Source organism: Crassostrea angulata, chromosome 9 (assembly GCF_025612915.1).
Source record: "Crassostrea angulata isolate pt1a10 chromosome 9, ASM2561291v2, whole genome shotgun sequence".
NCBI classification, from domain to species: Eukaryota; Metazoa; Mollusca; class Bivalvia; order Ostreida; family Ostreidae; genus Magallana; species Magallana angulata.
In genome coordinates this window covers 2,958,872-2,984,782 of record NC_069119.1, presented here as the reverse complement: position 1 = coordinate 2,984,782, position 25,911 = coordinate 2,958,872, and the positions used below count along the sequence as shown (strand labels likewise).

The 25,911-nt window shown below is 37.5% G+C and overlaps 2 protein-coding genes across 5 annotated transcripts in view; one reads left to right on the top strand and one right to left on the bottom strand.

The window, feature by feature from the left end:
* LOC128162927 (NACHT and WD repeat domain-containing protein 2-like) overlaps window positions 1-5,054 on the bottom strand; it is a 27,163-nt gene extending 22,109 nt beyond the window's left edge. For 2 of the 4 annotated variants that reach the window (XM_052826353.1, XM_052826354.1), the window contains exons 1-2: window positions 4,833-5,054; window positions 2,905-3,607 (exon numbers count right to left, since the gene is read on the bottom strand). In XM_052826353.1, the coding sequence (XP_052682313.1) occupies window positions 2,905-3,058 (154 nt within the window). In that variant the 5' untranslated portion in view covers window positions 3,059-3,607; window positions 4,833-5,054. The remainder of the gene's footprint in view (window positions 1-2,904; window positions 3,608-4,832) is intronic. The other 2 variants (XM_052826352.1, XM_052826355.1) reach the window with 2 other exon arrangements.
* A 5,394-nt stretch (window positions 5,055-10,448) lies between these two features.
* Window positions 10,449-17,792, top strand: LOC128163957 (uncharacterized). Its single transcript, XM_052827655.1, has 2 exons — window positions 10,449-10,562; window positions 10,936-17,792. Exon 2 carries the CDS (start codon window positions 11,040-11,042, stop codon window positions 17,040-17,042), a length of 6,003 nt encoding a protein of 2,000 aa, XP_052683615.1. The 5' UTR covers window positions 10,449-10,562; window positions 10,936-11,039; the 3' UTR covers window positions 17,043-17,792.
* The last annotated feature ends 8,119 nt before the right edge of the window (window positions 17,793-25,911 follow it).

Below are 25,911 nucleotides of genomic sequence, written 5' to 3'. Positions count from 1 at the left end.
TTTTTACAATACTAAACAAAAACAACCAAAATCGGGTGAATATTTACGAATCTTCGATATTTTGAAAATTAAACCGGAATTCATTTTCGAAAATTAATATTCATCTCATCTAATCGTAACCCCTTTCTTTAAAAAATTACTCATAAAATAAAGCACGTTATTTGGTAATTCTGTTATATGAAAAGTTTAAAATTTATCAATTTCAGCTTAAATTTAACTGTTTATAAGTATCACACTTTTATCGTAACAAAACTATTTCTTTATTTAAAAAAAAATCCAAAATCAAGGCACTTGACACACAGGAAGTGGGGACTCTGAATAGAGGGCGACTTCAACCCCCACCCCTACCCCGTCAACAATGGCGCTAAAATGGCGGAAGTAGCGCATGGTCCCTTCTTACGTAATGGCTACTTTTCACCATCGGCTTCAGAGTGAGACTTGGCTAACTGAAGCACTTACTAGTGGATAGTCAGAGCCGTTACGCAAGTCAATGTCACTCCAATCAATATTTTACGAATTAGGAATAAAAAGACTTCCTATTCCCGCGGGAAAAGGTGTTAATTCAATTCTTTATAAAACTGGCGGCTTTATGATTCCGTTATGTCAGATGACTACAGTACGGAGTGTCAATAATTCTCCTGTATTTCAAAACAAATCGACTATTGCAGATCGACATTTCTGTGTAATCTTATAGATCAACTGTATATCGGAGATGCTTCTTTGATAATATTAATACCTCCCCCCCCCTTCCCCCGCAAACTAACCATGTGACACTGTGTCTGCATAACAAAAAAAAAACCCAGTCTGGGTATAAGCTTATAATAATGAATGCCATAAACTTCACATTTCTTGATTAAAATTTTGTTATTCCTATCACGTTGTGAACTACAAATGGAATAAATGGTCAATGGCTATTTAATTAATATTAAAAATTTGTTTAAATCAAATTTTTAAAAAAAACATGATCTATAGTTAATATGCATTGTTAATTTTAAAACCAAGACATGTTCCACGTAATTCTAATATATGATGCCCCCCCCCCACACACACACACACGAATAGTAAAAATCTTCACTTTTCTCAGGCAGATTTAATGTTGGCACAGTCTTGTGTGAATTTAAATTGATTTTTCACATCAATATTTTTTCATAATTGTTATTCTTTGTGCATGACTTACATCGTTGTTCAGTTCTAAATAACACTGCACGTTCTGTTTAGGCTAGAGTGGTAAACTGTTCTCGTTTCAATAAAATGTCTTAAATAGTCAGAAATATCTTATTCATGATTTACTTTACATTAACGCATAAATGAGATTTCTAAATGTCGAACTCCCATCGATATTAAATATCCATAACGTCGTATAAGGCGACACACCGTGAAAGGTGCAGATGTACTCTACAGAACAGAGCAAGAATGGCTGCAACATCGGGAGAACAGAGAAATAATGTCTACAACGTCGGGAGAACAGAGAAATAATGTCTACAACGTCGGGAGAACAGAGAACTAATGTCTACAACATCAGGAGAACAGAGAAATAATGTCTACAACGTCGGGAGAACAGAGAAATAATGTCTACAACGTCGGGAGAACAGAGAAATAATGTGTACAACATCGGGAGAACAGAGAAATAATGTCTACAACATCGGGAGAACAGAGAAATAATGTCTACAACGTCGGGAGAACAGAGAAATAATGTCTACAACGTCGGGAAATAATGTCTACAACATCGGGAGAACAGAGAAATAATGTCTACAACACCGGGAGAACAGAGAAATAATGTCTACAACGTCGGGAGAACAGAGAAATAATGTCTACAACGTCGGGAGAACAGATAAATAATGTCTACAACGTCGGGAGATCAGAGAAATAATGTCTACAACATCGGGAGAACAGAGAAATAATGTCTACAACATCGGGAGAACAGAGCAATAATGTCTACAACGTCGGGAGAACAGATAAATAATGTCTACAACATCGGGAGAACAGAGCAAGGATGGCTCCAACACCGGTCTTATAAAACGATCTGTGTCATTCGTGGTATTTGATAGAGACACAACAGTTGGAGATTTCATATAACACACTTTATTTTGCGGCTTTAAAAGTTGAATTAAATGATTGACTACAGTACAGTAACTATAGGACAAGTCCATCGAATTAGGAGGTGATTAATCATACACAAAATAACGAAGATAGATTGTTTACAAACAGAATAATCTTATCTTTGTAGGATGCTGAATCAGCATCAATATTAGTACTTTATTTCAGGTACATGTATCTTGAATCATACATGTATACTAATGTACAAGTACTAATGTCACGTGGAAGGTTTTATTGTTACCCCCGTTAACTACCTAGCGATGGGTTCTATTATCTCCCACACACGTATTTGGGTCGAAAACAAACGAGGCCCCTTGTTGTCCGTGTAGACTCCTCCAGATTGTGGGAACACACCCGTCTAAGTGGCTTTGATTTTGTGATAAAGAGTGTCAGTGATGTCAGACTTGACAGTCGTACAGGCGTCCCCCCCCCTCCCTTCCCAACATTAAACGCGGGTAAACAACTAAAATTTTCACAACTGTCAGAGAAATCATAAGAGATGTTCGAAAAATTAAAAGGCAAATATACAAAACCATCAATAATTTGTGTGAAACAAATACACGAAAAAATATCGTAGAAAAGAAGGGTTCTACAAGATATAGGCTAACAAGGTGAGAGATACACAGTCATAAAACAAGAGACAGAGAAGTTGGGAGAGATGGACAGTGTTAAAAAAGAAAAAGAGATAGACAGATAGACAGACAGAGATATACAACAGAGATCGGTTGTAAGATGAGTTGTGAGATGAATTATGAGATAAGTTGAGAGATGAATTGTGAGATAGATGAGTTGTGATATGAGTTGTACCTGTGAATGTGGAGCTGGTGAAGATCCTGACGATCTTAGAACTGAGGGGAGGTAAATCCTGAAGACTTCCGGTCAACACGCGCCATAACTTATCCTCCTCCTCCGTGTTGACCTCCACTCCGACCTCTGACCCCGCGCCATCTGACCCCTCCATCACTGACCGCCCGAATGTACACGTCACAGGACTGTCTACGCTCCTAACGTCATCGTCTCGTCGTCACGAGGATTCAGAAGTCAGTACACACAATTTTTAACATCGTCGCCGTGGGTTTAAAATCCTGTCCTGTTCAGTGGAAGTGCAAACACACACACAAACATCCGAAGATTCGATTAGTTAATATCAAAAGTGTTTCTCAAAACACTTTAATGGGTTATATTACTGATCAGCCGGGTGGTTTATTTAGATGTAGGTATGGATTTAAATCTCCGTCACTTTAGTTCACTCTGAGCCCCAATCAGCTGTAATTACACAATAAATACCAGGCGCGGACCAAGCGTTCACTCACGGTACTGTCAAAGTCAACTCAGAGTTCTATCTATCCGGGAAAATAAACAAAACAACGTCCATAAACAAGACAATCAGTTTAAAGTGACTTGTCCACTATCAAAAGAAAGTCACTCGTAATTCCTCGGACTTTTCTGAAGAAGTCCGTGCGTTCTGAGGTTCCGCGTGGCGTCCTTAGCGATCTCCTCCACCCGGCACCTGCAAGTAATCAGAGAATTGAGACCGGAAGTGTCCCGGGGTCGGTTTCCAGTGATTAGAGGGCTGTTTGTCGGATCCCGCTAATCTTAATTAAACAATAACCGCTGAGCGGATTGCGAGAATCAATGAAAGGTTTTAAATTTGTCCAGGGTCGGACTTCTTATTTACCTCTTGACGAGATCACAAAACCTCGGTTTGCTTAAGCCGTATATGGGGGCTTTCTCATTATTAAAGAGAGGCCGTGCTTTGTTTTTGTTGGGAATGAACTGCTAGCTTCCTAATTTTTTAAATATCGCCGAACATATCACTGCACTTCGATTTCCATGTTTTAAATTCCACAGTTAACGCGATAGTTTCGATTGTCCAACAAGACAGTTATAATTTGTACGCGACTATATTCATCTAAATAACTAGAAAATCACGAAATTATTTTCATCGAATAAAATCTAATATTCAATTCAGTTTATGAATTTTTAAACAATCTCTTGTATTTTAATATGTATTATAAACCAACTACAACTTAAGTCCTATGTCAAAGGGTGATTTATTCATGGATCCAATATTTATTTAATAATATATTTAACGTATCTATTTTATCGGAGAGGGGCGGTTATTGGGAGGCACGATAATTGAGCTAACTCTACATACACACTGTTTGGTTCGATATTACCACCATGTATGACATTTGTTGCTTTTTGTAATAGAGAGAGAAGAATGCTAATTTCATGTTGACATGCATCGTTTCAAAACTATGAAAATAAAATGCCAAGCCGGGCGACATTCAAAATAGCATCCAGTATACATGTATATATTGTCAAATGTCACCCTACGTACATGTGTACATTAATGTTTTAAGGCGTTAGCGGTAAATTAGGAAATAAAATATTTATATTTCAGGAGCTATAAAGCCCATTCAGACGGGAAGAAGAGTTTGAGTTGTATATTAACAAAAAGCATAAACCGAAAAATCAATTCAATATTTGGACGGCGTGTTCTGCCTGACACTGGGACTCGTTTTACATGTAGATGGGTTTGCGACGAAAGTCGGTCCGACATTTTAGGCCTATCTTTTCCCCTTTAGTATGGCAAATTAATCCCTTGACTGGCGCAGTTATTTAACTCTTGTAAAATGGCTATCGATAAGAGTCACCCGTGGAATTTTAAAGCGAAGCCGAGAAAAGAAAACCGAACTCGTATTGAAAAATAAATTGCTCGTCTCACTTACCGGTAGATTCCTGTTATCAAAGGAAATTAATTCCACTTTTTCATTTCATTAAATCCCCGATCCTAACCAACGTTCGGTGTACTTAATGGCGTGTGTTTGTTCCCTCTGTCCTTCTCTCTATCCCCTTCTCTCCGTGACGTGTGGCCGGTGTCCCGTTGACTGAGTCCCTCTCTCTCTCCACGGCGCCCGTTTCTGCTGTATCGTGTCGCTCAGGCAGTTACTACGGCGGGCTGACGATCGAATTCTACCCATTGACGGCGGAGGCTGCTTAATAAGATCAATATATTTTAAAACGGTTTTTCTACTATTACGGGTAACATTATAGGGGACCGCGCTGGGATAGGAATTTAAACAGGAGAAAACATTCTCTCATAATGTGTGTGGTATGAGAGAGAGAGAGAGAGAGAGAGAGAGAGAGAGAGAGAGAGAGATGAATAATTGATTGACTTTTTAAAACAATGTTCACGATTTTTTTTGTTGCAAAGTTACTATACATTGTTGTATGTCGTAGTAAACTTTGTTCGTCATGTACTTATTTTGAGTTTTGTATGATTTTTAAAATGTTAAACTTTGCACATTGAGGTTGGTCAGAGGCGGCACATTTATATCCACCCTCTTGGGGTGATTGGAAAACTTTCGGGCGAAAAGAATGAGCATCATTTATAATTTAAACTCAATGATGTTGAACGCTTTTGTATAGTGCTGTTTGCATCAGTTATTGAGAACTAAAGTACCATGCAGAGTGCAATATTTACTACGCTTAATTCCATTTACACAAAGGAATATTATTTTTTAATTGATAAAATGCATGTCTTTTTATCTCTCAATTCTCTCTCTCTCTCTCTCTCTCTCTCTCTCTCTCTCTCAGAATCTCAAACTAATTAGTATTAACTCTTTATGGCGTCTCCCTGGCCGTATACATATTGCATGGTAAATAAAAAAACGTGTTGTGTATCGGATATAAATAAAGGATAGATATTACAAATGTATTTTAAAAAGAGCGTTAATGTTCGTTGCATTTATGTACACTTTGCCTGGGATTTTAACTGTTTTAAATGTTAACTTATGTTAAACTTATAATATGCACTGTATCCCAGTTTATTGTCCCTTACATTATATACATGTACATATAGCTGGCTTCATTCGTCTTTCACATCATTATAAAGGCCGACTGCTACTGTGTATCAAAACACTAATTACGGAGACCGACTGTTACTCTATAAACACTGAATCAGGTCGTGGAAAGATACATGTATCACAATTGTTATATATCACATACAGTATGATGAATAACATATAGTAACAAACAATGCATCTTGAATTGATCTTGAGATGCTACTTTATGACCACAATATCAGATCGTGGAAAAGAATGACTACATGTATAATCTGGCTTCTATATATAGTATTATTACATGGAATAAGGTGTGTTATTAACCGGGTGGTGGTGGTGGGGGGGGGGGGGTATTCCCTCCTATGTTGGAGATGACAAACTCCTTCTGATGCATCATAAGAAAATAGATAATGTAGATATCGGCGTCAGATGTATAGGTACGTTTATGTTGAAAATTGATCCTATGAAATGGTATAACATAAACATAAACTCCGAACTCTATTTTGCTTTATCAAATAAAAAAGCTTGAATCTTTTAAAGTCTGTAAGACAGATCTTAAATGAAAAAATTGCAATTATGAGAAGATTAAAAATACATATTATACTAAGCACATCAAAACTTTATCTTAATTTCATTGCCCTTTTAACAGAGAAGTTTTGACAAAAGAATTGTTTTTAATTTTCACTTCTTTTTTCTATCGCTCCAGTATTTGCCTAGGTCGATGGTGCCTTTTCCCGATTTTAGATATTTCATCACTTTTATTCAAATTTTAGGACAGCGAAATCTGTGTACTAGTGTTATTACGTACTTGAATATTTCCTGAGACTTTTGAAGGGATTTACCTATCCGTATCTCATGTTCAAAGCTAGTTCAGGAACATATTGTAAACGGATTTACCTCCCTTAGACCACAATAGAATCAGTTTTAAAGTACAATGCCTTAAAAAAGACACAGAAGTCATTATTGATTTTAGAAGCGAGTTTACATACACTCTAACTAGTGAACCGACTACGTATTATAAGCTTTAATCATGTTTAAGCATTTTGATACAGTAGACCTTATGTAACACATGCACGGATCAAGATATTTTTTCCAGGCGCCGGGGGGGGGGGGGGGGGGTTCGAGTTTGCCAAGGGGTCCGGCATATTTTTGTTAATTTTGTAATGTAATTAATAGAAATTTGATTTTTTTAGGATGGGTCCCAGACTCCCCTGCCCCCCCCCCCCCCCCTAGATCCGCACATGCAACGCACAGACTGATAGAGTATTAATATCAGAATTTGAGAAACAGAGTTTTATAATATTGCTATTTATAGAAATTTCTCGCGTTACGATAGTATAGCGAGAAATAGTTGTCCTAACGATATGAAAACGTATTTGTTTGCATAGAAACGGAAGTTACGTTTCGTATAGTTATTAGCATTTGTATACTTAGTGATAGCCAATGAAATAAGAGAGTCGAAAATGACGTGTTTGAGTAGTTTTCTGAAAGTTCTGGTGGTCAGTTTCTAGCGCACGCTCTAACCGAGCAAGTCAAGTTTATTTCAAAGTTTAATGTTTAATAATAAATTAGGTTTGTGAGAATGAATCCGCCATTCATTTTTGTTTACCTTGCAAATTAATGCTGCGGATACAGGTTTCCATAGTTTTTCTACACAAAATATTGTGAAATTTTTTCGGCGAGGGAAGCATAGTTGTGTTGTGTTTATATAATGTACTAGTATTTTGTATAATTAATTACATGTGCATGGTTACATTGATATTGCTCTGTTTACGGTGAAATAAAAATCCTAGCGTCCCACCACAGTGCGCTAAAATGCATCATATTGTTTGTTGTTTTATTTGTATTTAGTGAAGTAAAGTGTGGACTACGTCCTTTCTGACAACCTTTTACTCCAGAAGACTGAACGATTAGAATTAATAGGCGGAGATCATGGATAGTGCCCGTCCCTTGGGGTTTTCAACACCCCTCTTTCCGGGTATTTTTTTTACACGATTTAAAGGGCCGTGATCACGATTTTTATCTTCAAGTTTTACTTCAGAATCTACAATTTTACTAGTTACAATGCTAAATCCACTTGTTTCCAATGGTCAGCCAAAATCTTAGAGTCAGTTGTCAAGACATAAGCAAGATACAGAGCTCCCGATCACCCTGTCAGGTTTTTGTTTTCGTCTGCAGCTTGCTGAATAGAATATACCTGACTTTTAAAAGAACAAAAGTTTACGCTGGTTATGTATTTTTCTGCAATGTCGTCACCTTCATAAACCGCAAAAATAAAAAAAAAATTTTTTTTAAATAATTCAAACTTGAAGAGGTTTGCTTTTCAGGTTTTTGGTAGACATTTTGGGTCACCTCTTGTGTTAAAATTCTATATAATATATTAATTCTACTGGTATATTTATATTTCACAATGCCAAATAAACTCTATTGAATAAAAGAGTTTAAAAAATGACGTATTTACAGATTTTAATAAGGGACAATATTTTGTGGCGGAAAATGTAGAGGAAAATGAACACTTTTCATAACTTAGTATATTTACAATATTGCAACTTTAACTACCTATTTTTCAGCGCATTTCTTCCAGATAAGTTGTCCATTGCGATATCTTCATGTTGTTTTGAAAAAAATTTATTTAAACATCTTTTTAAATATTTTTATTGACACATATTTGCCTATTTAACCAATTAAAGCAAGATACTGAAAGTTATTAGAAACTCAAAAAACAAGAAATGTCAAATCAGAGCAAAATCGGGATAACTTTATTTATTGAAATGTGGCCCCAGCGTTTTTTTTTTACTTTTACATGAAGCATTGAGAGGATGGCAATACTAATTTTTTTTATTTGCGTTATTATTTGATTACTCCAACACTTTGTAACGATATTAACATATCCCATTGCGTTGATTATGTATTGGTTTATGACGCCAAAAGTAAGGCAATTTTTTTAAACTTTGACTTAAATGTTAGATTTATATTCACCACATGTCTTCAACTTCATACTTTATAAAACCGTTATCATACAATGGTTCAACTAAACATTTAAAAAACTGTCAAATTTTAGCAACATTTTCAAGTAAATTATTATTTTAGCAACATTTTCAAGTAAATTATTATTTCTATAAGGGGTCCCATATTTATTTGAAAAAAAAATGGCATGTAGCATGGATTACAAATAGAATTAAACTATTATCATAATAAGTCCCCGTTTTAATAGGAGAATGGTTTACGGATTAGCGGCATTACTTGTATATCAGGTGCCAACATTATTAGGTATGTGGGTTTTTTTACCTTCAAAATGTAAGCGTCGTTAAATGCCTTTTCCCTTTTCAATATCTGTACTGAAATCAGGTCCACCCTGGATATTGTAGCAGGCATATTCACGAAGCTATCTTAGGACTATGGTGTGGCTTAAGTACATCTTAGGATAGGCCTTTGCTCGAAGCTCTCCTAAATTTAGGAATCGCCATAACTTTGTCCTAACTTTGGGACATCACTTACCTTGTTCTAAGACCACCCTAAGGCTGCAAAATCACGGTTTTTGGGTAAATTGGAAATGTGGTGAAGCGTTTTTATAAGACAAGTAGAATAATGCAATATTTCCTACAGCTCCAGCTTTTCCGACAAACCTCAAATTCCTAATCCGGAAGGGGGAAGGTGGCATAGTCATTCATTCTATCATCCATGTTCATTTTAACAAATATATGTGGAGAGAGACCCCAAACTCTCAACCCCCTTCCCCGTTGCTACCGTTTTTCCACAAATACTTTCTCTGTTTAACGAATGAAAATTATTCATTGATATTTAGTCCCCTACCGGTTTTCACCGGAGGGGACTATATCTTTCCTCTGTGTCCGTCTGTCTGTCCCACTTCAGTTTTCCACACTTTTTTTCTTTATACGTTTGAGAAATAATGTAAAATTTGCTGAACAGCTTCAAAATGTGAAACTACAGATCAAGATTACACTTTGTAGCGTCTGGTTGACGCATTTTTGAGAAAATTTATTTTTTATATTCCAATTTTTTAATGTTCGGGTTCGTTATCGGGTTCGGTGTGTATTGAATAAATGAAGAAAGTATGTAGTCAGTAATAATATCGTGCATTACTTGGAACATTGCTTTTCTTGTTTCTAACAAACAAATAAGATCTGTAAAATAGTGTCAAGCATTGTGTTGTAAATTTAATCGACAGGGTTTTTTTTATTATTACAATAGGGTTCGTTATCGGGTTAGTCTGTTGATTCGGGTACAGAGGACGGTAAGAAATGATATTCTGCATAACAGTGCATTGTTTTCACAAATTTCTACAAACCGGTAGGGGACGTGTATTGCTTATGCAATACTCTCAGAATGCTTGTTAACATCTACAATGTACACTAAGTGAGTTACATTTTTGATTTGATTACTTTTGGAAATACCATAACCAGTTACCATAGTTCCATCCGCAGGTTTCTGCGAGAAGAAAAGTATCTATTTTGTTTAGACACAGACGAGGAGTGTGGTGAATTCGGAACTTATGTGTCCGGTTTGGTTTGTTTTTTATTGAGTTCATCCGGTGTTTACATGTGCTCAAGGCACTTTTGCCCAACTCATTTTTGATGTACATTTACGCACTACGGAGTAAGTATTTTGTTTAGCATTGTACAAAACATTTAATTACACCCAGATAACCAATTTGCTTTAATGTAATTCTGCTGTCATCCCTTTAGATGTCAGTTCATCTTCGCTAGGTTTATCAAAACATGTGTAAGGCATAATGTAAAACATGGAAATTTATGAACATTGTTAATTACATGCTATTTAGTCACACTAGCAGAATGTTATAGTTAATATCCTATATGTTCTTACAGGTTTTAACTGTTATTATCAATCTGAGTTATGTATAAGCCCTAAACCTTTCCATGATAAAATTTTCTTTATTTGGCACAGTGTGAAAAATAGATTGGACTTGACATGGTACAATTTTCTGTAACTTGTATTTGTACTTTTGCAGTTTTTACCCTCACTGGAGGAGCAATAAACACTTAACTCAAGTAGAAGTTTTAGTTGTTTAACGGCACAGTAAAAATCCGTAAACCGGTAAGATTGGTCATCAAGATGAGTCTGCGGTCGGAACCAACCAGGAGAAGCACACGTATGAGGACCCTGACAACACCAGCTCAGGAAACTTACGAAGCTCGAGTGGACACCTTTCAACGAAGGCTAAACAGTATTAAGAGTGAGTGGAGGGAGTGTTTTGAAGAAATAGAGAGATCAAGCAGGGATATTAAAACTCTGAAATCTATTGACGATCTTCTTGTGAAAGGCTTCGAAACGTATCAAAAAACATCCAATGCATTTTGTGATTTCTTGAGAACTGTACGCACAGAACAGAGCGCTAATGAACTTGCGTCTCATCTCCTAATTAAAGAGACTTTGTTAGGAAAAATCAACGTAGGAAGAAGCAAAATTGAATATTTGATTTCAGAGGGATCATTCAAATCGCTGACTCAGCGATCACTTTCATCTGGCTACAGTAAATCTTCAAGCCGATCGATAGGATCTATACTGTTAAGGAAAGAAGCAAAACTAGAAGCCCAGCGCACAATGTTGAAACATTTAGATGAGGAACTAGTGCTCGAGGCTCAACTAAAACGTCTGAAGGCCCAGCGAGAAATGAAGATGGTAGAGAGCGAGCTCAGTGTTCTTAAAGAGGACCCACGTTTACAAGAGCTTGCGCCGAGTCTCTCGAGTGAGTCAAAAACTGAAGAATACTTGAAGCTTCTCCCAAGGTACGAGCAGGATCGCAAGCAGCATGAAAATGCCATAGAGACATCCCAGTCCAACAGCTTTAGTGATTGCAGACAAAAGGAGGATGCAGTTGTATCAACACCGAAACAGTCTTCCACTTCCCCTCCCATAGCAACTGCTTATGTCCAAGAAGAGACACCACAATTACACACACTGAGGCCGTTCGACGACACACCTAAGACTCAGCTGAACCCCGAAGTACAACCCTTCACTCCGAGACAGACGGAAGTAACTCAGCAGAGTCAGATGATCATGATAGACACATTTACTAAGCATTTAGTAAAAAAGGACCTCATCATGTCAAGGCTGTCAAAATTTGACGACGATCCGATAATGTACGTCTCATGGAAAAAGGGATTTATTAACATTATGGAAGAACTCGGAGCTTCGGAAACAGAAAGACTAGAATTATTATGTGAAAAACTCGGACCTGAGTCTTCAAGACAAGCTAGAACTATAAGAGCCTGCAATGCAGACAGTCCAAGCATCGCAATTAAGAAAATCTGGCAGAGGCTGGAGAGACGCTTTGGAGCGGCGGAACAGATCGAGAACTACATCCTGAAGAAAATTAAAGAATTCCCAGAAATTTCGTCGGATCACTTTCATCTGCTCTACGACCTGGCAGACCTAGCATCCGAGATTGCATCATTAAAGGCACAACCTCAGTTTGAAGTCTTATTCAGCTACTTTGACTCAAAGAAAGGTGTTAACGAACTTGTGGAAAAACTTCCATGGAATCTGAAGGACAAGTGGACTTCAGAAGCAACAAAACAGAAGCAAAGTATGGGAGTGGCATATCCACCCTTTTCAGTCTTCGTTAAGTTTCTGGAAAACATGGCAGAAATGAAGAATGACCCTGCATTCCAGTATGAGAAGAAAGGGGGCAAGAAACAACAAACTTTTTCGACTCAGCAACCGAAACAGTTTAGTAGGAATGCAGTGAACAGGACTTTACCATTAACCAGAGTAGCTGCTAGAAAGACCGAGACAATCACAACTTTGGAAGTGACGGACATGTGTCCACTACACAAGAACAGTTCACATTCCCTTAACGACTGTATGTCCTTCCGCCAAAAGCCAATAGGAGATCGTAAGAAAATGATCCTAACTAATGGAATATGTTTTAAGTGTTGCAGTGGCAAGAAACATAGGGCTAAGAACTGTAAAGCAGATGTGAAATGCAGTGTGTGTCAAACATCGTTACATCCGACGGCTCTTCATGAAGAACCATCCGAGGCACAAGATTCTGGACGATATGCGGTGAAGAACAGAGAGGGGAACCCTTATGAAGGGGAGAACAGACCCATTGTCTCTTCAGCCTGTACAAAGGTACATGGAGCAAGTAAATCTTGTGCAAAGATAGTACCTGTTCGAATAAGTACTATTTCCAATCCACGGAAGTCGATGCTGGTTTATGCGATTATCGACGACCAGAGCAATCGGTCACTGGCTACCTCATCGATCTTTGACTACTTCCAGGATGATGGCGATGATGTCTCTTACACATTAGTTTCCTGCTCTGGAACAGTTTCAGCAACTGGAAGATTCGGTACTGGTTACACGGTGGAGTCTGTAGATGGTACATGTCAGTTAGAGTTCCCAGAACTGATAGAGTGTAATGACTTACCTAGTAATAGGGAGGAGATCCCTTCACGAGAGGTCGCCTTGCAGTACTCCCATTTGAATTGTATCGCATCTGAAGTTCCCCCGCTTTTTGAAGCAGCAAATATAGAACTTTTAATAGGGAGAGATCTTATCAGTGCACACATAGTTCACGAGCAGATAGTCGGAGAGAAAGATGAACCCTTCGCACAGAGACTTGCTTTAGGATGGGTCATTGTCGGTCAAATTTGTCTTGGTGGAGCCCACCGACCCGAAGTCAGGACCTTCAAAACATTCGCATTGAAGAATGGCAGACCCTCAACCTTTGAACCCTGCAACAGTGAGTTGTTGGTCAACGACAACCTGTTCCAGAAGACCGAACATGATGAGAAGATAGGATTCTCGATAGAAGACAGAGAATTCCTGAAATTGATGAACACATCATTCGAGAGAGATGACAGTGGCCATAGGGTGGCTCCCCTTCCATTTAAGCAGAACCGACTACGTCTACCAGACAACAAGACCCAAGCACTACAGCGTGCAAGAGCGTTTGACAAGAACCTCCGTCACAACTCTAGAAAGTACGAGCATGTCAAGGAGTTCATGATAAAATTGTTCAATAGAGGACATGCAGAGAAGGCACCTATGCTCGAAGATGGAATAGAGAGATGGTATTTACCAATGTTTGGTGTGTATCACCCTAAAAAACCAGAATCCATTAGAGTGGTATTTGACTCATCCGCTCGTTTTGAAGGAGTGTCCTTGAATGGTTCACTGATGAAAGGGCCAGATCTGTCTAACAGCTTGCAAGGAGTACTTATGAGATTCCGGTTAGATCAATATGCAGTGATAGCGGATGTGGAGCAGATGTTCCATAATTTCCGAGTGAGAGAAGACCACCGAGACTACCTTCGTTTTTTGTGGCATCCTAACCATGACTTAGACGCTCCACTGGAGGAATTTAGGATGACAGTACATGTATTTGGGAACAGCCCTAGTCCTTCAGTTGCTACGTTTGGATTGAGACAATCTGTCTCGACTGCAGACCCGGAAGTTCAACATTTCGTATCCCGTAACTTTTATGTTGACGACGGGCTGATGAGCTTCAGTGATATACCTCAAGCGGTGGACCTTATCAAGCGTACACAAGAGGCTCTCTATGAAGGAGGACGCTTACGTCTACACAAAATCGCATCAAACTCTGTCGAAGTTTTGCAACATTTTGAAGCAGAAGATCTCAGCAAAGACCTACATGGGCTTGATATTATGCAAGACAACTTACCAGAGCATAGAAGCCTGGGAATTGCATGGAACATTGAAGACGACACGTTTATCTTTAGGGTGAGCAAAGATCCCAAGCCCTTCACACGACGAGGTGTCTTATCAGTCATAAACAGTCTCTTTGATCCCATTGGATTTACAGCCCCAGTGACAGTGGTAGGGAAGATGCTTTTAAGGGAGGCAATGACCACGAAGTGCGACTGGGACGACATACTCCCGGTCAGTTTTCAGACAGACTGGGAAAGTTGGGTAGACTCACTTCATGCTCTAGATAGGATTCATATACCCCGCATGTATTGCCCACTTTCTGTAGGAAAGGCGTTACACCTAGAAGTTCACATATTTTCCGATGCATCTAAAGAAGCAGTGGCTGCTGTAGCATACTTGAAAGCTTTCCACCAAAAACACTCCGAGGTAGGATTTCTTCTCGGCAAAGCAAAGGTTGCCCCTTCGCATGGGCACACCATCCCAAGACTTGAACTATGTGCTTCAGTCTTAGCTGTAGAGATGGCTGAGACTATCCGAGAAGAACTACAAATTCCTAAGGACAACTTCACCTTTTACACAGACAGCCAAGTCGTCTTGGGATACATTTCTAACGATGCTAAAAGGTTCCATGTGTATGTGTCTAACAGGGTGAGCAGAATTCGTTCATTTTGTGAACCAGGACGCTGGAGATACATCATGTCCGAACAGAATCCTGCTGATGTTGCGAGCCGGGGTTGCAGCACACGGGAGTTGCCTCAAAGCACTTGGCTTTCGGGACCGAATTTCTTGAGGGATGACACGCAACTTGGAGATCAACCTCAAACCTATGACCTTGTTAATCCAGACATGGACGAAGAAGTTCGCAAACAGGTGACTTGTAAGAAAACCTTTATTGCATCTCAGGGATCTGAATCGTCACAGCCGGGAGACTTGTCTACATGGTGTGAGCGGTTTAAGAAATTCTCAACATGGATGAGTTTAGTCCGTGCCATTGTGTGCCTCAAACGATTTGTGGCTAGAACCCGCTGTAAAAAATCAAATCCAGTAGCTCTGAAAGAAGATGCTGAACGATTTATCATTACACAGGCTCAAAACGACAGATATCCGTCAGAGATTCATGCAATCAAAAGCGGAAAACACCCACCACTTAACAGTCACTTAATCTCCCTCAATCCAGTACTAGACAAAAATGGGATCCTGCGAGTAGGAGGTCGAACTAAACACATGAAGGCTACTCACCTGACCACTCAACCTATCATTATCCCTAAGGATCACCATATTGCCACATTGTTAGTACGTCACTACCATGCAGAAATTCATCACCAGGGTAGACACATGACAGAAGGAGCAGTCAGAGGCGCAGGTTTCTGGATTGTTGGATTCCGTCGGCTCGTGAACTCTCTGATTAGATCATGCATTATGTGCAAAAAACTGCGTGGAAATCTAGGATGGACAAAGATGGCGGACCTACCGTTGGACAGAATTGAGCCTGGACCTCCTTTCAGCTTTGTTGGAGTCGACGCATTCGGACCTTGGCCAGTTGTTGTAAAGAAGACTACTAGAGGTGTCAGGACTACATCCAAGTATTGGGCCATTCTTTTCACCTGTCTTGTGTCGAGAGCCATACACATAGAGCTTGTGGGAGATATGAGTAGTGAAGCTTTTATCAATGCCCTGAGAAGATTCATGGCCATTCGTGGCCCCGTGCGCCAGTTTCGTTCAGATAGGGGCACAAACTTCATTGGGGCGATGAAGGAGTTAGGGATAAGTGCGTCATTTGATGAAAGTGGAGTAGTGCAAGATTACATGACAAAGGTTGGATCTACATGGATCTTTAATCCACCATATGCACATCACTTTGGGGGCACCTGGGAACGTCTTATAGGGTCCTGCCGTCGTATTTTGGATGCCCTGCTGTTGGAGAACAGACCTAAAGACTTAACCTTTGATGTTCTTAGCACCTTTATGAGTGAAGTTAGCGCCATTATGAATACTCGTCCACTGTTGCCTATCTCTAGCGATCCAGAAGCTCCATCTGTTCTCTCCCCATCCATGATCCTGACGCAGAAAGAATGCGACCTTACCTCATCAATGAACATAACAGGATTTGGACCTAAAGATGCTGTGAAAAGTCAGTGGAAATTGGTTCAAAAATTGGCTGATGACTTCTGGCGTAGATGGCAACTCGAATACATCCACTGCCTGCAAACTCGCAGAAAATGGCAACTGCCAGGAACGACCTTTAAGGTTGGTGACGTAGTTTTAGTCAAGGACGACAATTCTCATCGTAACACTTGGCCCGTTGGTATTATTAAGGAAGTGTTCCCAAGCAAAGATGACATCATTCGGAAAGTCATGGTCACCGTTGTCCGTGATGATGTTCGAAACTCATATGTGAGACCTATTACAGAACTTATCCACTTACTTGACTGTGAATGATATGCTATATGTAGTTATGAACTGATTGTGGATGCTGTTATGATTGCATACAACTCCTTTCATAAAGTAGTCAAACCCGCAATGATTTTTTTAGTCAATGCTTAAAACAAGACATGTTCATGTTATGTATGGATTTTTTCATGTAACTATTTTTTTTATTTGATTTGGCGATTTTTTATAAACTCGGAAGGGGAGTGTGGTGAATTCGGAACTTATGTGTCCGGTTTGGTTTGTTTTTTATTGAGTTCATCCGGTGTTTACATGTGCTCAAGGCACTTTTGCCCAACTCATTTTTGATGTACATTTACGCACTACGGAGTAAGTATTTTGTTTAGCATTGTACAAAACATTTAATTACACCCAGATAACCAATTTGCTTTAATGTAATTCTGCTGTCATCCCTTTAGATGTCAGTTCATCTTCGCTAGGTTTATCAAAACATGTGTAAGGCATAATGTAAAACATGGAAATTTATGAACATTGTTAATTACATGCTATTTAGTCACACTAGCAGAATGTTATAGTTAATATCCTATATGTTCTTACAGGTTTTAACTGTTATTATCAATCTGAGTTATGTATAAGCCCTAAACCTTTCCATGATAAAATTTTCTTTATTTGGCACAGTGTGAAAAATAGATTGGACTTGACATGGTACAATTTTCTGTAACTTGTATTTGTACTTTTGCAGTTTTTACCCTCACTGGAGGAGCAATAAACACTTAACTCAAGTAGAAGTTTTAGTTGTTTAACGGCACAAGGAGTTTTCCACAAGCAGAAGAGTTCGTATCTCCAAGCGCAAAGAATTAAAACAAAAAGAAAAGGGCTATGAACCATATGCAGCAGAATCTGAAGGCAACATTTTTTTTTACAAGAGAAGGACTGCATTGGTTTAAATTGCCCAAAGGAATTGCTTAACAAAACGGGACTGCAAAATACCATGATGTTTGGAATAAGAGGGGGGGGGGGTCATAAACTTAAATGGTCTGATATTCAACTCTTAGAAGATGAAACTGACAGTGAGCATTTGAAATTTACTGAACGAGAGACAAAAAATCAGAACTGGTGAAATTACGCATGCTAGGACGTTCGACTAAAACATAACTCGACTCCATGGTCCTTCGAACTGCCCCGTCGCTGCATTTAAGGTTTTTCGGGTTCATAGGCCTCCTTCCACCATGACCCCTGATAGTCCCTTTTATATTGCCATATCAATCACAAGCGTCTCCAAAGTTCTTCCATTTGGTACAAAAATCAACCCCTAGGGGAAAATACACTAGATGAAGACAAATCGTTCAACACGATAAATTACATATACCAACTTGCTTCATGCCCCTACTGCAATTCAATAATTAACTGGTCACAAAAACGTCTAAAGCATCAACAATTACGCACTTGCTTCGGTTAAAATGCAAAACAAACATGAGATAAATTTAATAAAACAAAGATAATGCTCTAAGCGCATAGAGACATGCTATATGTCCAGTTCCGACCTACCCGCCATGTTCAAATCCGCCTCCGAATTTTATCATTTTCACACCTCTGATGAAACCGATCTCATCAAATTCATCATTTCATCAATCAACATCAGCAAGTCTATTTGCGAAAGCAAGGATGATGAATGGCACCATTACTATCAACAACTCTGATGAAAAACCACAGAAATCGAGGAAACGCGGCCGTGTTATCTACAGTGACGGCTCTGAAATTGGCCGAGTATAGTTGGGTTTTTTTTGTCGAGGAAACGTGAAGCAAGTATTGCTCTTCACTGTTGTTAAATTTTTCAGTGGATTTTTTAAAATTTGCTTAAATTGATTTGCATGTTTTGAACGCATGGTGTTGGCTCTTGAGAAGTTTTAAACATTTCAGAATAAAACAAGTACAACTTATATGTAGCACTAATGTGCGAGTACCCATCATTGGCGAGTACCCATTATTGCCGAGTACCCACTATTGCCGAGTACCCACTATTGCCGAGTACCCATATTTGCCGAGTACCCACTATTGCCGAGTACCCACTATTGCCGATGGAGTAAAAAAAAATAAATCCGACAACTTGCTGTTGTTTCTTGGTTATTTCTTAATTATGACGTAAGATACATAAACTACGTCATTTGTCAAGTTTTTGGAAGACAGAAAAGAATCCACTATTCAGAGAAACTCACCGGTAGAAAGGTATATATATATGAAATCACGTCTATTTGTAAATGTGCGAAGGCACATCCCTCTGAAAGTTTGACTAAATATCCACTTTGATGACAGGATCAATACTGTTATGGTCAGAATTCATTTGATATTTACCTATTTGCAATGATACTAAACAAATTATCCAAACTAAAGCCTTGATATAAAATATTTCTTATCAATACCAGCGTCTGCTCGCATGTAAAACGCCATGTTTTCTGCAACCGGAAGGGGATCAAAAATCTTATACCACGCACTTTCAGTCAACAAAAAAGGGGCATTACTCGTAAATTAACCTTGCAAGAGTTGTTTTACTTGCTCAAATAGCCCATTACGTTGATGTATTTCAATCAAAAATATTCATTTATGTTAAACCACTTCTTTACTTTTCAAGGCAACATTGACGTTTGTTTGTTTCCATTTGGATAAAAACAGTAACACCTCTTGATTGTTAAAATTTTGTCATTTATTTAAAAATGACGCAAAATTATAGAACATATAAACATAAACAAAAGCGGCTGAAAGATCCCCGAACATTTGACTAGAAAACAAATTGGAGAGTAAAAAACAATAGGGGACTCCCAGCCGCAAAATTGCTAAAACTAGTTCACATGCTAAAAAAATACCGTTAATGAAAATTAAAACAATGGAAACAAAAGTGGTGCATAAAAAAGGCCAGTAATTTATTTAAAAATGACGCAAAATTATAGAACATATAAATGGTGCATAAAAAAATGGTGGCTGATGGGGAGGTTGGAGGTGTCTTGAACGATCAAAAATATCGGTGCAGCTTCCCCTAGCATAAACAAAGAATGTAAAAATAGCCCCAGAGTGCGGCTTTCTGATTGGCTGATCGGTCATAGAATTTGCATACGGTAATAGAAAATCTTTAAGACCGGATAAAAACGGTGATGTACAACAAAAAACTACGCAAGTCCTCAAAAATGTTACACAAGTATAAATAACATGGTATGTAATTAAAAACAATAAGATATAACAATTAACAAATCAAGGATTAACATAAATTCCTTATTTACAAAATAAACCCTATTTTATGGTTTTATGGGGGTTTTTTATTTGTAAAAGGAGAGAAGGAAATTATATGGTAGAAATTCCCTGGACAATGCATTGGAAGACATGAGTAAGAACACGTTGTCTGCTGAGAAAGCGTCCATAAAATATGGTGTACCTGTCCGTTCCCTACCTCACAGAAAGAAACAAAAACTTAAAGGGTTTCCGAACAGGTGTCTAACTCATAACCAGGAGATGAGCTTGGTACAATATGTAAAATACTGTACAGAAAGAGCCTTTCCTTTGACACGGAAAATGATAAAATAACTAAGGCATTTGAAATGTTTGTTTGGTACCTCACCAAACGGCTCCATGGAGACAAATGTTTTGAATCAGTGTTCCTACAGAATGTACATAACCGTCCTGTCTTACTGGTCCTAGACAACCACGAGAGTCATCACCATTCTAAAACTTCTACAGCGGGCAAAAACAGAAGATGTAGAGCTGTACGGGTTACCTCCCCACACAACACATGTAACCCAGTCTTTGGATGTGGCCATTTTTAAACCTCTCAAGTCCAAATTTTCTGAAATTGCTGTCAATTTTGGGGAATGCGAGGAAAGATCTCATGATTGGTAAGGCAAAGAAAGACCATGTTCTTCATGACTACCTAAATCATCAATATAATACCTGTGTCAATTTAATTTTATAAAACTCCATATTAACTATTGAATTAAAATTAATCATCAATAACTTCCAATTCGCAGCGAATGCAATATATTGCATCTACCGGTATATATTTGAATCACATTTTTTTCCACATTTTTTTTATCACATTAACTTCTTAATTATAAATTTGAAATATCTATAGCACAGCATCCAATTACAATTTTCATTACATTTAATTAGATTTGCACCAGTGTTGTCATTCGCCATTCATTTATCAAAGAGGCTTTCAGAAAGACTGGCAGTTTTCCTTTCAATCCTAAGTTGTTTCACCAGAACCAACTCGCTCCTGCTGAGCCACAACAGCATCTTCGAAAAGAAGTAACTCCTGGTAACTGAGAATCATTAATCAAAATGAAACAAATATGTTTATACCACACTACAAAAAAAAAAGTTTCAAAAGACAGCTTAAAATCATTTTAAAAATTACTTTTTCATCCAACAGTTTTCTATGACGTAAGTTTAATTTTTTTTATACCATTATTAATCTCGTTTCTTTTAAAGGACACTCCATCTGAAAAACAGGACATTCTTTACCGAGGTCAAAATCGTTTGGTAAAGCAGGGTCTCATTCTTAAAAACCTCTCTGAGATATTCCTTCCAATCTTTCTGCCATCTTCTGAGAGAGAGAAAGGCGAATTATAACAACACCAAGAGTTTTAACAGGTAAATAGTGTTCCAAGAATACAAAAAGACATGATCATTTTCATAAACCATAGAAAGAGATAGAAAGAGAGAGAGTCTGAGAGAGAGATCAAGTCTAAAATAATTACAATTGTCTATTCAATATCTTTAAAAAAAAGAATTATTTTAACCCCTCAATACTGAATGCTATCTTATTCACTTGTCATGTAATATAAGACATGAGATAATACAGCAACTTGCACAAAAAGAAGCAGATGAAGAGGAAAAGAAGAAGAAAAAGGAGGAAAGAAAAGAAAAGACCGAAAGAAAGAGGAAAGAGGCCAAAAGGAAGAGAGAAGATGCCGACAGGAAGAAGAGGATGACTCAGGAGAATAAAGAAGAGAAAAGACCAAAACAATCCAGAAAAAGAAAATCAATGGTATTTAAGCCCATGACCAGTATTTGTTAAATCAAAAAAAAATATGCCAGGCTTAATCAAATTGGCTGTCATATTTATGGGATTTAATTTCAATGCTTTATCATTTTATCATACTTTCCATTGTAGGAAGATGAGAAATATTTACCTGTGTCAGATAGGCCCAAGCGAAGGATAACAAAGGTACTTACCAAGAGTCTGTCAAACAGCATTCTGCCTTAACTTAGTAAACCACTCACTTGTAATTCACACCAAACCTACAAACACATGTACATAGATTAATCAGTCTGATGATGGCGTCCTGCAACATTGCACCAACATTGTCACTTTTACTCTTTATGACAGTAAGTCACAACATGGCTATTACAACTCACTGTAAAACTGATTGTGTCACCAAACTTGGGTGCCTCCGAACTTTGAATATAACAGGGAATTTTGGCTTTTATGAAAGGCGATACATTTTTTAGAGTTGCATCCAAAATTGAACATTTTTCATCATTTTCAAGTCAAATGCATGCTTGAATTTTGTATTATAAGGAATCAAAAAAATTAGCTGCAGGTCTGTTGCTCCCTATCTGAAAAAAATTGGATGGACGACCTGGGAGCTACAGTGCCACCCATTGAAAAAAGTGTATCTTTATTTCGCACAAACATCTGCGCTAGTTTTGGACAAAATAACCTTATTTTAAACATATGGAGAAATGGTTTACATTTTACGAATTTGCATAGCGGCCATATTGTTATCACAATGGCGATTTTTAATACAATAGAATATATAGAAAGGAATGAGAAAAATCACAAAATTTAAAAGAAAAGTATTTCGGAAATATTTTCTTCTCATTTGGTTCTCTCATTTACTACATCCGGGATCGGAATGTGCTTGTTTTGTTTACATTAGATATTGAGATGGCGGTTCCTTTCGAATCTGAAAAATCGAAGTGGGGCGTTGTAGGAATAAAGTGTGTTTTAGTGATGAAAGGAGTCATGAAGGGATTTTGGAATTATTTTTAAAATACTTGCCATACATAGGTAAAGTAGTTCCTCATATATTTACAAAGTTTGCATTGCAAACTAGTTGTGTCAGAAATCTTGACTCAAATTTTAAAAGTCTTGTCGGTTCCTTTTTACTTTCAATTTAGCATTTTTAAAGACTTTCTCAGTACGCTGTCGGACTTGACTATAGGCATTTAGGCTTTATATTGAATCATAAGGCATATTGCATATTTCTATTTAAGAATTTGCGTTATAAATTGAATGAGATTTTTCAGGTTATAATTCTATTCTGTTTCAAGCTGATATTTTTAGCTGTTTATTTATTTATTTACTCATTTTAGCCAGTATAGTCCTATTTATAGATTATCTATAATGGTTGGATAGAGAGGCATTCAAAGTGAATTTGAAGCGCGAATCACTGATTGTGGTGACAAAAACATACACAGTTATTTATGCATTGCCCCAACACATGTTCTCATTCTAAAAAATTAAAGTTTTGACGTAATCACACAAATTTCATACATAAAAGGTATGTAATTTTCATTCCTAGGGGAGACAATTTGAAGACATGAATATTAATGAGGACAGTGTCACGTGGCATTTAGCTCATGAATAAAGTGTACGTGATTTATCCATATGACGCAAACTCTGTAAAAACAATAAGTTCCGCTAAATTTCTTATGCAATTTACTACTGAAATCGTCACTTCACTTGCTTCTGATAGTCTTTTAAACACCATCACCAGCCCCGTAAATTGAAGTGGTGCAGTGTGACTTGTATTACAAACTGTTCCTCCAGAATGTATGGAGGACCCTTAATTGGGGTGGTGCCCTAACTGACTGGGGGGGGGGGGGGGATTAGATAGATAGATAGACAAAACTATATACACATGTTTTAATCTATTTCTAAATAATGAGTTTTAGAAGTTCACTGACCAGCTTGTAGAAGATTCTGAAATCATCGTTGATGAAACGAAAGACACGACTTTGTGCTTCTTCTGCTCTAGTCACAAGGCCCCATCAACCAGCACATCAGATATAGTTGTCGATGGCTGGTTTTCGTGTGATATTTGTGACAATTGGTATCATTGTGTATGTCAAGGCTTTGCACATGATCAGGACTTTGTTGTCATTTCTCCAGTATACCAGAGCAGCGCTGGTTGGGAGGAATTGCGTTTTTATGCCACCACGTCCAGCTCCACATGTTCGATAAGAATTAAGTGCGCATGCAATGTTTGCATCATTGAAAAAATTATTTCAAATTTTTATCTTATTTTGTTTCTGATTAAATATAAATTTTCTCAGAAACTTACATTTGTCTTATCTTGTCTTTTTTCTCACAAAATTTAGGTAATTTGTTTTTAAATTAGTGAATAATGATTAAAAGATATAAGCGGCAATAATGGGTACTCGACTTCCTGTCTCTCAAAGGTAATGGACATGGTTTATTTTTAGTCCGAATAAAGTCGATATCAATTAGTGTAAAATAAAATGAATGAACATTGCAGAGATTTGTATAGAAGAATTTATATTACAGTTAATATGAAGATAAATTTTTTTTTTATATAAAAATACCTTATATACAATAGCCTGGGACGACCTCAAAATTTTCTGAAAATTGCCATTTTGTCACAGTTTCACGGTTCACGGGGCATTGCTCAAATGTTTATGTGCTATTTACAGCAAATGTAAAGTATTTGAGTAACACTGTCTACTTAAACAACTCAAAGTAATTTGGTATAAGTTTAAGAACTGGACATGTAAATCGTAGACGGGGACACATTGAGTTAAAAGAAACATTAACAGTGAATTGATTCTTAGAGCTGTTTGAGAAGAGTAACAAAAACTTGCACAGGAGTGACTGGCGACACAAGATCATTTGAGGACAGTTTCAAGATACCTTCTTACGTTTTAATATTGATTAGGGCTAAGAAATATTTTTATGTCAATTAATGAGAAAAAATAACAATGAATTCATTAAAATAAATTACCAGATGATAACGATGATACATTAATGTACATTTATTTGAAAAAACAATAAAATTGAAGTCATTCCAAGTTTTCATTATTGTTAATTTTAAAATGAGATACATGAACAACAGCATTTCATTGTTTAAAAAGAGAGATAACTAGAGCAGAGCTCGTGGCAAAGCCACGAGTAGGTCTTCCGTTGTTGCTGCGAGTTGAAAATATATGTGATATGGTGTCAAACGATTATAATTACTAAACTTTCAGTTCTGCTTTTGTTTTAAAAACGTGTTGTGATTGAAAGCCTGCATATAAAACGTGTTTTGAAAAAGAAAATAAGAAAATGTTTTAGGAAAACTATTTGTCGCATACAGTTTATGTAATCGTAACAAACATTATTTAAAATATGAGATATTTAATGGCGAGTTAAATTTTCAGAGGGTAGCAAGCATTGTAATAAACAGTATGTACTCATGTGTCATGTCAGGAATTGTGGGTTTTTTTTATTTTAAACCGAACCCGTTTACAAAACACGTAACCTTTTCTCTAAGATAACTTCTTTATTTAAATATTTGTAAATTTTTGAAGACAATGTGCAATTTAGAATTGTTGCGTGCTGACAAAATTTACAGACCCTGAAACGTACTACTACAACAAAAAAAAGCGTGCGACTTACGTGCGAAAAACGTTTCGTATTAACCGTTTAGCGTTTCGTGTGAATCGTGAAGCGTTTCGTGTAAACCGTTTAGCGTTTCGGACAAAGCGTGCAGAATTTCGGACAATGCGTTTAAATCGTTTCGAGCAAAGCGTGCGAGAACCATGTGAAACGTTTATCAGATTTCATTCGGAACTCTGTGACAATTTGTTTCAAAATGGAGCCCGTGTTTTACATTACATGTACTTTAAACTGTTTGTGATTGGCAAAACT